Source organism: Silurus meridionalis, chromosome 4 (assembly GCF_014805685.1).
Source record: "Silurus meridionalis isolate SWU-2019-XX chromosome 4, ASM1480568v1, whole genome shotgun sequence".
NCBI classification, from domain to species: Eukaryota; Metazoa; Chordata; class Actinopteri; order Siluriformes; family Siluridae; genus Silurus; species Silurus meridionalis.
In genome coordinates this window covers 27,435,224-27,450,778 of record NC_060887.1, presented here as the reverse complement: position 1 = coordinate 27,450,778, position 15,555 = coordinate 27,435,224, and the positions used below count along the sequence as shown (strand labels likewise).

At 37.7% G+C, this 15,555-nt stretch overlaps 1 protein-coding gene across 1 annotated transcript in view; it reads left to right on the top strand.

Annotated features, from left to right (window-relative positions):
- The window catches only part of LOC124383806 (collagen alpha-6(VI) chain-like), a 48,808-nt gene that overhangs the window by 16,699 nt on the left and 16,554 nt on the right, over nucleotides 1-15,555 (top strand). Inside the window, exons 6-20 of the mRNA XM_046846131.1 lie at nucleotides 23-628; nucleotides 743-1,303; nucleotides 1,394-2,005; nucleotides 3,597-4,172; nucleotides 5,940-6,524; nucleotides 6,682-7,034; nucleotides 7,197-7,275; nucleotides 7,434-7,582; nucleotides 7,842-7,934; nucleotides 8,595-8,648; nucleotides 10,736-10,807; nucleotides 10,899-10,925; nucleotides 12,048-12,092; nucleotides 12,258-12,311; nucleotides 12,440-12,502. Coding sequence (XP_046702087.1) covers nucleotides 23-628; nucleotides 743-1,303; nucleotides 1,394-2,005; nucleotides 3,597-4,172; nucleotides 5,940-6,524; nucleotides 6,682-7,034; nucleotides 7,197-7,275; nucleotides 7,434-7,582; nucleotides 7,842-7,934; nucleotides 8,595-8,648; nucleotides 10,736-10,807; nucleotides 10,899-10,925; nucleotides 12,048-12,092; nucleotides 12,258-12,311; nucleotides 12,440-12,502 — 3,929 coding nt within the window. The remainder of the gene's footprint in view (nucleotides 1-22; nucleotides 629-742; nucleotides 1,304-1,393; nucleotides 2,006-3,596; nucleotides 4,173-5,939; nucleotides 6,525-6,681; nucleotides 7,035-7,196; nucleotides 7,276-7,433; nucleotides 7,583-7,841; nucleotides 7,935-8,594; nucleotides 8,649-10,735; nucleotides 10,808-10,898; nucleotides 10,926-12,047; nucleotides 12,093-12,257; nucleotides 12,312-12,439; nucleotides 12,503-15,555) is intronic.

Here is a 15,555-nt window from a genome sequence, read left to right as displayed (position 1 = left end):
GATTTCTTTGTTTGCTTCACAGAGTGCAAGTCACTGGCTGATATTGTGTTTATTGTGGATGTGTCAGACAGTACCAGACATCCAGACTTGGTCCGTTTTTTCCTCAGTCGCATAATTAATCTTTTACAGTTGGAGTCTGACTGTATGCGTTTGGGAATTGTCTTGTACAGTGAAACACCTTCAGCTGATTTTTACTTAAATTCATTTAAAAGCAAGTCTGAAATTTTGCAGTACATTAAAGGATTGCCATTTGGTGGTGGAGAGTCCAAACCTAGCAAGGCTCTGAAGTTTGCAAGAGAGAAGATGTTTGCCAAAGAGCTGGGCAGCCGATATGCCATAGAAGCAGAGCAGATTGCTGTGGTAATAACAGAGGTGAAGTCCCTGGATAATGAAGCAACTGCAGAAGCTGCTAGTTTAAAACGCTCTGGAGTACAAGTCTATGCTATTGGAGTCTCCGATGATAATAAAGAACAGTTGAAGCAAATAGCATCTTATCCTTCAACAAAATTTGTGCTCAGTCTCCAGAGCTTTTCTAATATTTATAAAGTGGAAAAAACTTTGAGGGGGGCTGTTGATCACAGTACAGTCCATTCACATTTGAAGACCAGGAATTTTGATTTAAAACAAGGTAAATGTCACTGTCTCCAATAATATAGCAAAACAAATAAGTTTATAATTGAACCAGATTAATTTTATTGCACATATCTCAATCTGATACACCATTTATAACATTTACTTTCAGGATGTGTACAGACAGAAAAAGCAGACATCTATTTCCTCATTGACGAGTCCACTAGTATTGATGAAAAAGATGCACAGGATATTAAAAACTTCATTCTTTACTTCATATCGATGTTTTCTATTGGACCAAAACAAGTTCGTGTAGGTGTGGTAAAATTTGCAGAAGAGCCTGTACTAGAGTTTCGTCTAGATGCATATAATGACAAAAGCTCTCTTGATAAAGCTGTGAACAACATTAAACATGGCAGTGGAGACACCTTTATAGGAAAAGCCCTCTCTAGCATGATAAAATACTTTGAGGAAGCCAAAAAGACAAGAGGCACTGAGGTTCGCAGTATCCTCATTGTTCTATCTGATGGAGATTCTTGGGATGAAGTAGTCCTACCAGCAGCAAAGTTAGCAGCACAGGGGGTGTCAACATATGCTGTTGGTATAAACGAGAACGAGGACTCAAAGCTATCGCAAATAGTAGATAATCCAAAGAGAAGGTTTTCAATCACCAACTATCATGCACTGACAGACCTTAAGGAGAAAATTGTTAGTAGGATTTGCTTGGAAGATGGTAAGTGTTTAAATTGAGTTTTTAGTGTTATTTTTCACTAAACTATTTCATGAGGACTATGCTGACCTGCACATATCTTTCCATTTATAGCCTGTACAAGTATGTGGGCAGACATCATTTTTTTAGTTGATGGCTCAGGAAGCACTACCCCTGAGGACTTCTTAAAGATAAAGGAATTCTTGCAAACTGCAGTGTCATTGTTTATAATTGACAAGGATAGTGTGCAAGTTGGAGTCGTGAAGTTTGACCCAAACCCAAAAACTGAATTTGCCCTCAATACGTTTTCTGATAAAAAACAGATGCTGCAGGCCATTAATAAGATGCAGCAACAGAAGCAGCCAATTAAGAGTATGAAGCAACTGGAAAAAGGATCTAAGATTGGGGCTGCCCTCAATTTTGTGTCAGAGTATTTTGATCAATCAAAAGGGGGACGTTTAAATGCCCCACAGTTCCTCATCATGTTAACAAATGGCAGGTCGATGGACGATGTTGCTCAGCCTGCAGAAGCCATCAGAAATAAGAGCATTACAATATATTCCATAGGAGTGGGTGATTCTAGCACCTCACAACTGAGAGAGATCAGTGGGACTCAGGACATTTTTTTTCTGGAAAAAGATGATGAAATGTTGGAGTTCTTAGATACTGTCTTATCGCTAAAATCTGCAAATCTTCTAAAGGTAAGCCATACTAACATCATTTTATGTACACGTTATTATAGTGAAAAGATTCCATGTGGAAGCACAACAACAATATTGAACAATATACCCAGTAGCCAAACATTATGACCAATCACAGTGATTAAGTCAATTATGTTGTAATAACATAGCATGTCAATATGTAAAATATTCAATGGTAAGCAATCAGTTGATTCGCATATTGGATAAAGAAAAAATATGCAGGCATGAAGACCGTCTCTGGGTTAGTGTTTGTAACCCTAGATCCCTGAGGGAAAGAGACTCTGTGTCGTAACGCTTTGGGAACCAGAATCCAATAGCGCCAGACTGACCAGTCCCGGAATAGTGTGTATGAGCCAAGCTAGGTCAAAATGACGAAGGGGCAATGTTATAAAACCTTACAAAGGTCAGCAGGGAGGACCAGCCTGCAGAGAGAGTCTTGTAGAATCCATTCCTCCATGAGTTTCCAAGACACTTTTTGATAAAAATATGAAACTGGAGTGCTTTGATGTGCACAGATTTGTCTCCAGACTTGTTTATACACTGTTCATAGACTGGTTAACTGGTTCAATTAGGCAATTATTATAGAAATAGTATGAATTAAATTCATTTAATAATTAAAACATTTTAGTCAGGCGGTGAGAGTAGAGAGAAGGTTAAGATGAGCCTGGAGAGGTGGAGATACACGGTGGAGAGAAGGGGAATGAAAGTCAGTAGGAGTAAGACAGAGTACATGTGTGTGAATGAGAGATAAGTGGAGTGGTGCGGTTGCAGGGAGAAGAGGTGGAGAAGGTGGAGGAGTTCAGGTACCTGGGGTCAACAGTACAAAGTAATGGATAGTGTGTTAGAGATGTGAAGAAAAGAGAAAAGTATAGACAGGATTAGAAATTAGTTTATTAGAGGGACAGCACATGTAGGATGTTTTGGAGACAAGGTGAGGGAGGCGAGATTTAGATGGTTTAGATGGCATAGGTTATATCGGTAGGAGAATGCTGAGGATGGAGCCACCGGGTAGGAGGAAAAGAGGAAGGCCTAGAAGGAGGTTTATGGATGTGGTAAGGGAAGACATGCAGGTAGTTGGTTTGAAAGAGGCAGATGTAGCGGACAGGGGGGTGGAGATGGATGAGCCGTTGTGATGACCGCTAATGGGAGAAGCCGAAAGAAGAAGTCAGGTACAAACAAAAGCAATGTGTACACATTTCTATAAGAACATTTTTTAATTAACCTAAAAAATTTAAGGAGAAGAATAGCCTTTATTGGTCAGATATACATTATAGTTTAGTGAAATTCGTTTTTCGCATATCCCAGCTTGCTTGGAAGCTGGGGTCAGAGCGCAGAGTGAGCCATGATAAGGCACCCCTGGAGCACAGAGGGTTAAGGGACTTGCTCAAGGGCCCAAAGGTGGCAGCTTGGCGATACCAGGGCTTGAACTCCCAACCTACAGATCAGTAAGCCAGCACCCTAACCAATGAGCCACCACTGCCCGTTAACTAAACTAAGAAAATAAAAGAGCCAGAATTCAGATAATTTCATTCCTATCAGTTCAATTTTATATAGTAAAATATTTTATCTGTTCTAGTTGCGCTGATTTGATTATTCTTTTTTTTTTTTTTTTGTAGTTTGCCAGAAATCACAGGTGGCTGATGTTGTATTCTTAGTGGATGGTTCAACCAGCATTCTGTCTACAAACTTTGAAAGAATTAAGTTCTTTATGATCTCAATAGTGAACAGCACACAGGTTGGACAAAACAATGTCCGTATATGTACAATTGTCTATTCGAATGTACCTAAGATCCAGTTCCGCCTTAATGATTACCACAGCAAAGAAGAGGTGCAGAATGCTGTCAGTGCTCTACATTATCCCACTGGGGATACCTACACAACCAAGGCACTAAAGTACTCTGTGGATTACTTTCATGAAACCAATGGTGGGAGACGTGCAAGTGGTGTCCCACAGATGATGTTCGTCATTACTGATGGTGAAGCCACAGATCCACATGGATTAGAGGATGCTGCAAATAAGCTTCACAGATTTGGAGTTAGTTTGTATGGTATTGGAGTTGCAAATGCAAGTATAGATGAGCTAGAGAAAATCACCAAAGACAAGAACAAGATTTTCCATGTTAACAACTTTCAAGCTTTGAACAACCTTTGGCAAAACATTTCAAATGAGATCTGCAAGGAAACAAAACCAGGTAAAAATATAACCGGCATATCGAAAACAAAAGCAATAGTAATGATTTCACTTATTTTCAACTAGTAAGGTTAAATAAAACAGAAACCTGTTGCTAGACACTGCCATTCTTAAATTAAGCCTTGGTGAATTTCATTGGGGGGCCATGCATTTGGTACCTGGGCCTTCAGTGGGGACTTACCCAACTTAGTCCACTTCTTAATACCATCACTATCATGTCACAGAAACCATCAATACTATACAGAAATGCAATATAACACGTGGCATTACAGAGAGAGAGGCATTTCACATATGAAGGGTAAATACAATCTTTAGTAAAACAAGCTCCAAACCTCCACACTACAACCGCAACTGTTCCACCTACATCACCTGGAGCAGTTCAGAATCAATATTTGTCTAATAACATGACAAAAACATTAAAATAGAAATAAAATACAACCTACTCACCAGAGATGCAGACTCATAATTTGCACCGCTCCTCAGAGGCTGTAAGCCAGTGGTACTGCTCGTATTCAATGGTCTGGAAGTGGTGAACAAACCCTTTCCTGGGCTTCCCGAAACAAGCTAGCTAGCTTCGGGGTTGGCCGACCTCTCCTCACGATGTCTAGCTTTTCTTGAAAATACATTTTATGTATGTCCGAAACCAAATAATTATTTATTTATTTAAAAAAAGTCTAACTTATATGTATTAATGTGTGCAGAGCTACAGATGTGTTTTGCTAGTCAAACTTGGCAGTAACATTTTCACTCTGACCAACCAAGCAGAGGACGGAAAAATGCTGACGCTATTCTGGGCCGGCGAATTTTAAATCTGATTGATTAAAGAAACAGACCAATTTCTTATATAGACTAAGGTAAAAAGGCCAGCACTACTGAGTCTGAAGGCCCTGGGCAGATTAGATTGACATGGCAGCACATAAAGGCTGAATTCTGATTGGATAAAAAAATCTAACACCCACATACACTTACTGAAATGAGCGCATGAAAATGAAGAGAATAGACTGTTTGGAATAAATTATTACAATTTCATGAAAGATATATTAGTATTTAGGTCAGTGCTTTTGATAGTGTTTAGGCCGGCAGAGAAGGCTTTGCTGGCCCTGACGGCCCACCCTTGATTAAATTTATTAATAATATATTGATATCTTGTTTTTCTCCTACATAAAAGTGTTTTAGATCAGGTCCTTTACACCATTGTGGAGGAATCTGGCCCACTATTCTTTAAATAGCCTTTCTGCATAGTCTAATTGGACTTCAGATTAGGGACTGATGCATAGGTATTCTACTTCGGGATTTTCTGTCACAGAGCACAATTCATGGTTCTTCTAATTATAGAAAGATGCCAAGGCTATGAAGCAGGAAATTACATTATGACTTAGTTTTACTACTAGTATGTTGTTCTCTAAGCTTTAAGCATGATTTAATGTGACACGTGTCTTTCATTAGACAATTGTACATTATCCAAAAAAATGCTTGTGGGTCACCAGGATATTTTTGACAAATTTAAAATAAGTCAACTTCCCTGTTGGCTAGCAGTGGTTTTTACCTTGCAACTTTTCTACTTTTTTCAAATAAGGGAGCAATTACTTTTTTAAATATCTTTTTTCCTTAAATAAATTAAAAAACATAGTAGAAATAATACTTAGTACATAGTAAATATCTGAAACAATAAACTTTTTTTTTTTTACTTGTGTAAAATAATTGTTGCCTGTTGCCTAGGCACAAAAAATGCACTGTTTAAATCTTTGTTCTTATACTTTTTTTTCAGAGTGCCAAAAAGAGGCTGCTGATTTGGTCATTTTGATTGATGGTTCTGAAAAAACCGGAGGAGATTTGTGGAACAGCATGCAAAATTTTACAATGGGTCTTGTAGATAATCTTCGTATCAAACCACACCTCTTTAGAGTTGGTGTTGCCCAGTTTAGTACAACATACAGAAAGGAGTTTTACTTGAATGAATATTGTAGTGAAGAGAAAGTAAAGGGGGCCATTAAGAAAATGACCCCGATGAAAAAAAAAAGAAACATTGGATTTGCACTAAACAAAGTAAAAGAGTTCTTTAACACCAATAATGGGAGCCGTATTGAAGAAGAAATTCCACAATATCTACTTTTGATCACTGTCGGAACTTCATCTGACAATTATACTGATGCAGCAGTTGAGTTAAGAACCATGGGAATTCAGATAATTGCTATCGGAACAACTGAAAAAATCGAAACTCAGCTCAATAGCATTACTGGTTCAAAAAAAAAAGTGTTTATATTCGACAGTTTTCACCCTCGCATTGTGAATCAGACTACACAGCAGTTGGTAAATGGGATTTGTGATACTACTCCAAGCGATATAACAGCAAGTGAGTATATAAAACACAGAATGGCAGAATATAAATTAGTGTGCTTTTGAATAACATTAACATTAGCTTTTGTTGTGCTCATTTAATTTAAAATATTCCAAACACATACAAAATTAATAAGTTCCTCTAATTAGCGGTATTTTGCCTCTTCTTACAGGCTGCACTGTAAATATTGGAGTTGGATTTGATATCTCCCATAGTAGTTTAAGCTCACAGTCACTCTTTAGTAGTCAATATCTGCTGCAGCGCTACCTGTCTGAGATTATCAGTCAAATTTCCACTCTGCATAACTTGTGCTGTCTACCCAAGCAGCCTGCTCTACAAACCAACATTGGATTCCGTTTGGTTACTAGCGATGGTAGAACACTGTATGATACTAGTTTTGAGCATTACAGTGATGAAATAATAAAGAAGGTAAAAGCATTGCGGATGACTCAGGGTGTGGCCTTTAACACCCAGCTCCTGCGCTCTTTTCAGGATAAGTTTGAAAGCTCTAGATCTGGTGTGAAGGTAAGCAGTTGCAGATAATCTTTGCAGAGGATTAAGTTCACTTGCACTTATAGACATCCATATTAAAGAAAGAATTTCTGAATTCTTTTAGCATCTGATAATAGTGCCATTGGGTATAATTTCATTTTGACACTTTAAATCTAACTCGAGGTTGGTTTTCAGGTATTGATCATTTTCTCTGATGGCCTGGATGAACCTGTAGATGATCTTGTGGCTGCCTCAAATAATCTTAGAAGAAGTGGTAAAAGGACTACACCTTTCACACATATTGTTATTGCTAAACTAAACTTTTTTTTAGTTGGTAAAAAAAATAGTAATATTAGGAACATCAATTGTATTTTGGTGTGCATGTGAGTAAGTGGACCCATAGTGTTTTTACTTATCATATTTATACGACAGGAGTTCATGCACTGATACCAGTAGCTCTGGAAGGATTCAAAAGCAGCATCACAGACCTACAAAAGCTGCAGTATGGACGAGGATTTGAATACAGAGAGCCAATCATGATTGGCATTCAAAATGTAGCCAGTGTCTTGCAGAAGCAGATTGTGAGTAATATATTTTAAATAATGAATGCTGAGTTTATTCTTAAGTAGGAGTTAAAATCAACAAATTTACAACTATGGAATCAAAAAAGGTTATAATAAAGTTTCTGGGTAAGAAATGGAAAAATGAAGCAAGGCCTATAAATAGCAGAATTCCTGTACATAATTATAAGGTTTTAAATTTCAGCAGAAGCAGATTGTGCAGAGCATTACTTTGTGCAAAAATTAGTCCACAGGTCTTTTCCTTTCTATCTCTATCTAGGATAATGTGGCTTCACGAGAGTGTTGTAATGTGATGTGCAAATGCACTGGTGATGAAGGGGTGCGAGGACATGGAGGACCTCAAGGGACAAAGGTTTTGTATCATATCACATATTTGATCATATACTTTCTTTTTAGATATTTATAGTTTAAATTATTTTATACACTATATTTACAAAAAGTATTGGGTCACCTGGTCATAAGTATAGTATGTGATTTTTGTGGTTTCCATGTTCTTTACAAATCAAAGACAAAGTTCAAAGACATCGTATACAATTGAGTGCCTCCAGCTTTGTGGTAACAGTTTGGAAAAGAAACACATATAGCAGGAAAGATCAGGTCACCCAATACTTTTAGTGTATGTAAATACATCAAGTAACAGAACACATTTAAATGTAACCCATACAATGGTGACTTGTAGGCTAATAGGAACATATTTTACAGTATTATTTAGAAATATGTATTTAATCAATGTTAAAAGGAATCTTTGCAACAATATTAGGTAAATAGAAATGTAAGTTGTAAGATTAAGCCAGTGCAGTTCCATTTAGTCACATAATCATTTTTCACCAGTGTTTTTGGTATTACTAAAAACTGTTGTGAGATTTGGGACTTTATAAAGTGATGACAAATCCCAGTGTGTTGTAATCAGTCAGTACAGTAATCATGTACTGTTTGTTGCAATGCAAAATACACACTTGAAAAAAAATCCTGGAATATTTTATTAAATTGGATGTCTTTTATAACTTAAAAGGGCTCACCCGGGCAGCAAGGATCCCGTGGATTTCCTGGAGAAGAAGGAGAACCTGTGAGTGTATTCTCAATATATTTTACATGAATTGAGTTTTTCACTTTTAAATATACAGCACATACATAGATATTTGAAATGGATATCTTCCTTTATACTTAAACTCAGATGTAAAAAACGCACCATTTAAAATTGCATTTACATTATTGGCATTTAGTAGATGCCCTTATCCAGAGCAACGTACAAAAGTGCTTTGAGTCTCTATCAATTAATAAATAAACACTGGTTCACTAGTTAACAAACTTAAAATACCATTAGCCTAAATAATAATTATAATAATAATAATAATTATTATTATTATTATTATTATTATTATTATTATTATTATCATTATTATTATTAAAGAAAAAACAAACTGTGAAAAGTGCTAGTTTAAGGAAGAGATAGGTCTTCACCCATCACTTGAAGAAGCCATTGACTTGGCTGTTCGGAGATCTAGGTGAAGTTCATTCCACCACCTCTGTGCCAGAACAGAAAGGAGCTTTGATGTAAACCCACCTCTTCCTCTGAGAAAAAGTGGGGTCAGTCGAGCAGTGCTAGACGATATTAGGCAACCTGGTGCAGTGTGAGGGGTTATAAAATCTTTGACGTAAGAGGTTGCTGGTCCATTTTCGGCTTTGTAGGTAAGCATCAGTGTTTTTAATCTGATGCCTACAGTTAATGGAAGCCAGTGGAAAAAATGCAGCAGTGGGGTGGTGTGGGAGAACTTGGGTAGGATTATTTGCAGTGGATAAATAGCGTTCAGAGGTAGACCTGCCAGCAGAGAGTTGCAGTAGTCCAGTCTTGAAATGACAAGAGACTGAACAAGAACTTGAGCAGCCTATGTGTATAAAAATGCTTGAATGTTTCTGATGCTGTAGAGAAGAAACCAACAAGAGTGAGTCACATTAGCTACATTTAAGGAAAAGAATAGTTGATTGTCCATGGTTAAGGTTATCCTTTAAGTTTAAGTTGATGGACACTCAATTATAATGATATGTCTGACAGGCATGCTGAGATCCAAACAGCAGCTGTAGTATTTGAGGGAGGGAAGGATTAGATCAGTTGAATGTCATCAGCATAGCAGTTGTAAGAAACCCATGACCCATGAGGATATGACTTCACCAAGAGAGTGAGTATAGAGGGAGAAAAGAGAGGGCCAAGCCTACTAAGCCTTGTGGGACACCAGTGGAGAGTCTGTGTGGGGCAGATGTTGACCCCCTCCATGTTACCTGGTATGTGCAACTTTCCAGGTAGGAAGCATGTCTAGGTAGGACTCATTGAGGATTGTGATGATGAACGGCAGTAGGTCTTGTGAGATGGTGTGGAGCATAGTTGAAGGGATTGGATCTAGCAGGCAGGTGGTGGGATTGACTTGTATTATCTCTTCTTCTGCTATGGTTATGGTATAAATTTGACAACGAAGAAGTAGGGGATTCCTGGCTGTGTAATGTAGGCATGGTTGGACTGGAAGTGAAGGTCTGGCAGATTTCCTCAATCTTCTTCATAGGCAAAGTTTTGGCTGTCAGTTAGGATAAAGCAGGTGGAGCAGGGGGTTGAGTAGTGATCTTGTGAAGAGGTCTTAAGCTTTTCTTTTTAAAAAGCAGTCTTGTCAGAAGTCACACCAGGAGTGCACCGTAAGAGGCGAGTTTTCTTGAGTTTAGAAGACAGGGGGCAGAGGAGGTTCACGGTTGAGGAATGAGAGGAAAGTAAAGTGTGGGGTGGAGTGGAGGTTACAACAAATAAGAGAGATGTTGAAATTGTTTTTTTTTGTTGTTGTTTTTTTTGTTTGGGATTGTTTTAATTGGAATGTGTTTTTAGATAGTATAGTTAGAGTGATTGTAAAGGAAAACAGGCTATGAGCAGAAATGTGAAGTGGTGTAGCAGTCATGTTTGTAGATGGGGTAGGGCATGTGAAAACCAGATTCAGGACATTTCCTCCCCTGTGAGTGGGAGGGCAGCTGTTGAATGTCAAGGAAAATAAATTCAGGAGAGTCAGAAGGCAAGGGTGGTTGAAATCACCAAAAACTGTTAGATGGGTGCTGTCAGAAGGGAAAGTACTATCTTCTAAAATATTTCTTACAGATTCCTTTAATACACTGTTACAGGGAAAGAGGGGGCCATCGGGTCTAAACGGAACCCAGGGATTTCAAGGCTGCCGTGGAAATAGAGGCCTAAAGGTAGTGGTTGTTCTTATTAGTGCATGCTATTTTTTGTCTCAGAAACATGATCATGTTACATTTTGAAATAAAAAAACAACTTTTTTTACAGGGTAACAGAGGCTACACAGGCGAAACAGTAAGTGCTGAATTATTACAAATATGACTATGGTTTAATGTTTTTGCTAGCTTGTGTACAATAATAGTAATTGATTTTACAAACCAAAAGCTGCTGCTGAAAATGCTATCAACTACAGTAATTATCAAGCACATTTGTGTTTAGACACATATCATGAAAGTCAGGCCATGGTCAGATGTAAATCTCCTTGGCTGGGTAAAATTGGCTAAATAATTTTAATAATATGACATTGAAAAAAATACAAAAATAACACTTTTTTTTGTAATGGACAGTGTGGTCAGTGGTTAGAAAAATATTGGAATACTGCTCAGGAGGTTGTGATTTCAAAACTCAGTATCATCAAGCTGTCACTGTTGGGTCCTTAAACAAGACTATCATAACCATTAACTGTTCTAGCTCACTAAGGCTCTTATTTAATATATGTATTTTTATACACCACATGCCCAAAGAATTGTAGACATGACCATGACACCCATACATGGGCTTCCTCTAAACTGTTGCCACAAAAAATGGAAGTACACTATTATGTAGAGTAGGATGACTTTTCTAGTATGATAATTCCCTTGCATGCAAAGTGGGGTTCATGAATACAAAGTTTGTCACAGTAGAAGAACTCAGGTGGCCTATGCTGAGCCATGACCTCAACTCCACTAAACACATTTGAAATGACCCAAAACTCTGAATGCCAACTCTGAAATTAACCAGAACTCTAAACGTTTAGATGTGAGGTAAAGAGAAAATCCAATATGTAATTGGATGTCCAAGGAAAGGAAAGTGCTTTATACTTGTCACATGTACTTTACACTACACTGAAATTCTATCTTCGCAAACCCAAACAATGTTAGGATGCTGGGGTCTGAGTACATTGTCATGCCATTTTCCAGCACCCCTGGAACACAGAGGGGTATAGGCCGTGCTGAAGGGCTATTGCCAAACTCGGGTTTGAACTCCTCAACCTTTTGATCAGCCTCCCAGAGCCTTAACCACTGAGCTGCTGCTTCCCCCACATATGGGTGTGACTGTCAATCCACAAATTTTGTCCATTTAGTGTATCTATACATAAATGTGTTCAAGTAATGGTAAAAATTTTCAAATTGTTTTCAATACATTTGTGTCTGATAGGGAGAGCATGGAGAATGTGGTTTGGATGGTGTAAATGGAGAGCAGGTAATATTTTTCTCTGTTTTTGCAACCATTTGACTATTCAAGACTAATTGATCATGTAATTTGACATGATGTTAACTGTGTATTTTGTAAAAAAAAAAAAAAAAAAATCAACATTTTTTTTCAGGCTACAGTGACAATATGCTGATTAAACATTGTTTTCTTTAGGGGGTAGTTGGATTAGCAGGAGCCCCAGGACAGCGAGGGGAACCAGGCATCCAAGTAAAGACATTCACTCTCCTCACTTTAATTTACTCCATTCACATTACAGTTTTGTTCTGCCATTGCCATCATCTAGTTATTTTCATGTTAAAAATTAAATAATATAATATATTAAACAAACATTACAGGGCAAGAAGGGTGTTAGAGGAATACCAGGATTCCCTGGACAAAAAGGGCTGAGAGGAGATCCAGTAAGCTTTCTCTATTTCTTATTGTTGCCGTACAGAACCACACTATTTCATGTATGATGTGTTTTTTAAACAGTTAGTTATCAGCACATTTGGCAATGTTAAATCCAATTTCATTAATTATAACATTCACTGTTGCACATTGTACTGTATAACACATTATGCAATACTGTAGGTTTACTGGTCGGCACTATTATGTGTTTTGTGTATACTGTATGTCCCACACTGTCCTGTATTGTCTGGTGCACTGTCTTTTTTCTTGCACTATTTGCACTAGGTTGCACACGATTCACTTTATGTGGCTAGGACAACTAACCTAGTCCTTAGCTCTGTGTTCTGTTATATTGTGTGATGTAGCTCTATGTTGTTTTATGTAGCACCAGGGTTCTGGAGAATCATTGTCTCATTTTAAGGTGTACTGCGTCAGCATAATATGGTAGAAAAGACAATAAAAGCTTCTTGACTTCATGAATTGACTTGTGAACACCGCTCAGTCTCAGCTGTGAATTTAATGTTGGTGTTTTTCAGATTAATTTATCTGATAGATCCCGAACGTGGGATTGGAAAATGGTGCACATAGTTGTAGACTACACCGAACAGTAAACAAAACACTGCATAAAAATTGTGATCTGAGAGGACATGTGGTCTAACACAGACTTTGGTACATTTGAATACTGTTCTGCATTTGGGGAACTGGAGATGTTTCTGGGTAGGTCTAGGCTCTGGTTTAGTTTTAGATACTGATTCCTGGGGTTTTGAGTTGTTCACCTCATCCAAGGGTAATATCTCTACTACCCAACAGGTAAATCTGATTGCAGGGGTTACTCATCTCTGGACCTGAGTTTGGGGCCTCCACTGTCTCAGTCACCCTGTCATCCGAAGCATTATTAGAATCTGAATCAGTTTCTGGAGTTAGACACTGACATCTGTTCCTTATACTTCCACCACATGATGAGGAATGGGTTTCCATGCATCTTGGATCTTTTTTCGGCCTACGGGCCTGTTTCTCAAATACACAGTCCGACCTACTTTAGTAGATGGACAATAGACTTTAAAACAGAAATGCGTTCTGCCACTTTGAAGTCAAAATACTCTTTTGCCTTGACATGTGCATCTTCCAGATGTGTCTGGTGTATAACAAGGCAATCGTGCTTTGTTTTGACAGCTGAATCCTGACCTAACAGAGAACTATCTGGAAGATGAGATTGACCCCTGCTCAGATGCGATTGGTCTAATTAAAGTCTCTAATCTAGCAGTGCTAAGATGACACAAGGGGTTATTATCAGTCCAGACAGTAAATTAAATAAAAGCATGTAGCATTGGAATCTTTTAACAATGACATTCCTTTTGCCATCTGGTATATGCTATTACTCACTTTTTCCTATCTTGTTGCTGATGCAGGGTAGCTCCTAAACCATGACTTCTGTTTCAACAATGAACGGATGAGTAAAATCTGCATATTCTAACATTGGTTCACTAGACATCAGTTCTTAAGCTTTAAGACATCAAAAGCACTTTGACATTTAAGAGTCCAAATACTTCACATTAGAAGTATTAGTACTGTTTTTTTTATTATAGATAATAGATAATAATAGATAATAAAATAAATAATACAAAAAAATTAAAAAAATTAATAAACATACTTAACGAATGAAATTACTTGCCCTAGCCTGCTCCAGAATGCTATGGAGGAAGAGAATGTTATTAATTAACTGCGGTTCCAGGCTTGAGTGTCTTTCTTTCAAGATCCACCCACACACTAAATCTCCTCCTGTTTGTGCATTCGATGCAAGGACTTATAAAATTAAACATGCAAGTTTTGAGAGCACAGGAAAGTGCAATTTGGATGCCCTCTCTTCCCAGTCTGTGAATCAGTTAGAGGAGATTAGTTTTTTAGCTGTTGGCTGTTGGTTGGAACCAAGTCAAACCTCATCCTGTGCATATTTTTATTTGCACCTTTGGATTAGATAGTAAAAAAATTATAATTATTATTATTGGTAGTGGAATTATTAAATATATATTTTTATTATTATGCAAAAAAAAGTTCTTATTCAAGTTATTCCTGAGATTTCTTTCTTTTTTTTCCTTTGTTTTTTCTTTCTTTCTTAGAGTGCATCCGGAAAGCACTTTTTCCACAGTTTGTTATGTTTCAGCCTTATTCCAAAATGAATTACATTAATTCTTCTTCTTCTTCTTCTTCTTCTTCTTCTTCTTCTTCTTCTTCTTTTTACTGCTCTCATTAGGGGTCACCACAGTGGATCATCCACCTACATCTGCCTCTTTCAACCCAACTACCTGCACGCTTCCCTCACCACATCCATGAACCTCCTCCTTGGTTTTCTTTTTTTCCTCCTTTCTGGTGGCTCAATGGTCAGCAATCTCCTACCGATATAACCCATGTACCTCCTCTGCACATGTCCACATCTCGATCGGTTTCTCCCACTTTGTCCCCAAAACGTCCTACATGCGCTGTCCCTCTTATAAAATTGTTGCAAATCCTGTCCATCCTCGTCACTTCCAATGAAAATCTAAACATCTTCAGCTCTGCCACCTCCAGCTCCACCTGCTGTATTTTAGTCATGCCACTGTCCCTAAATCATACAGCATAACAGGTCTCACCACAGTCCTATAAACTTTCACATATACCCATCTATCACAAATCACTCCTGCCTCTCTAACATAATCTTCATTACGTTGCACTGTTGACTCCAGGTACCTGAACTCATCCACCTTCACCACCTGTTGCACATTTGTTGCAACTTACAAAGAATAGTTAATTTCCATTTTTTTTTGTAACAATTTCAACAATTTCCAAATGTCGGACTTTACTAATTTTCGGGATGTAAATACCCATTTTAATTTTCTTCTCAACTTAATTTCTTGACTTCATTCTTAGTATATAGGTCTATGGCAAAAATGTAAATGTCACCTAAATAAACTAGCATTATCTAAAACATTTAATATTTAATTGTGGTTTGAATTAGCTATTGAAAAGTTGCGGGCTCATTAAATGCTCTTAGAGACCAAATTAACTAAATAATGCAGTCTTATATCGG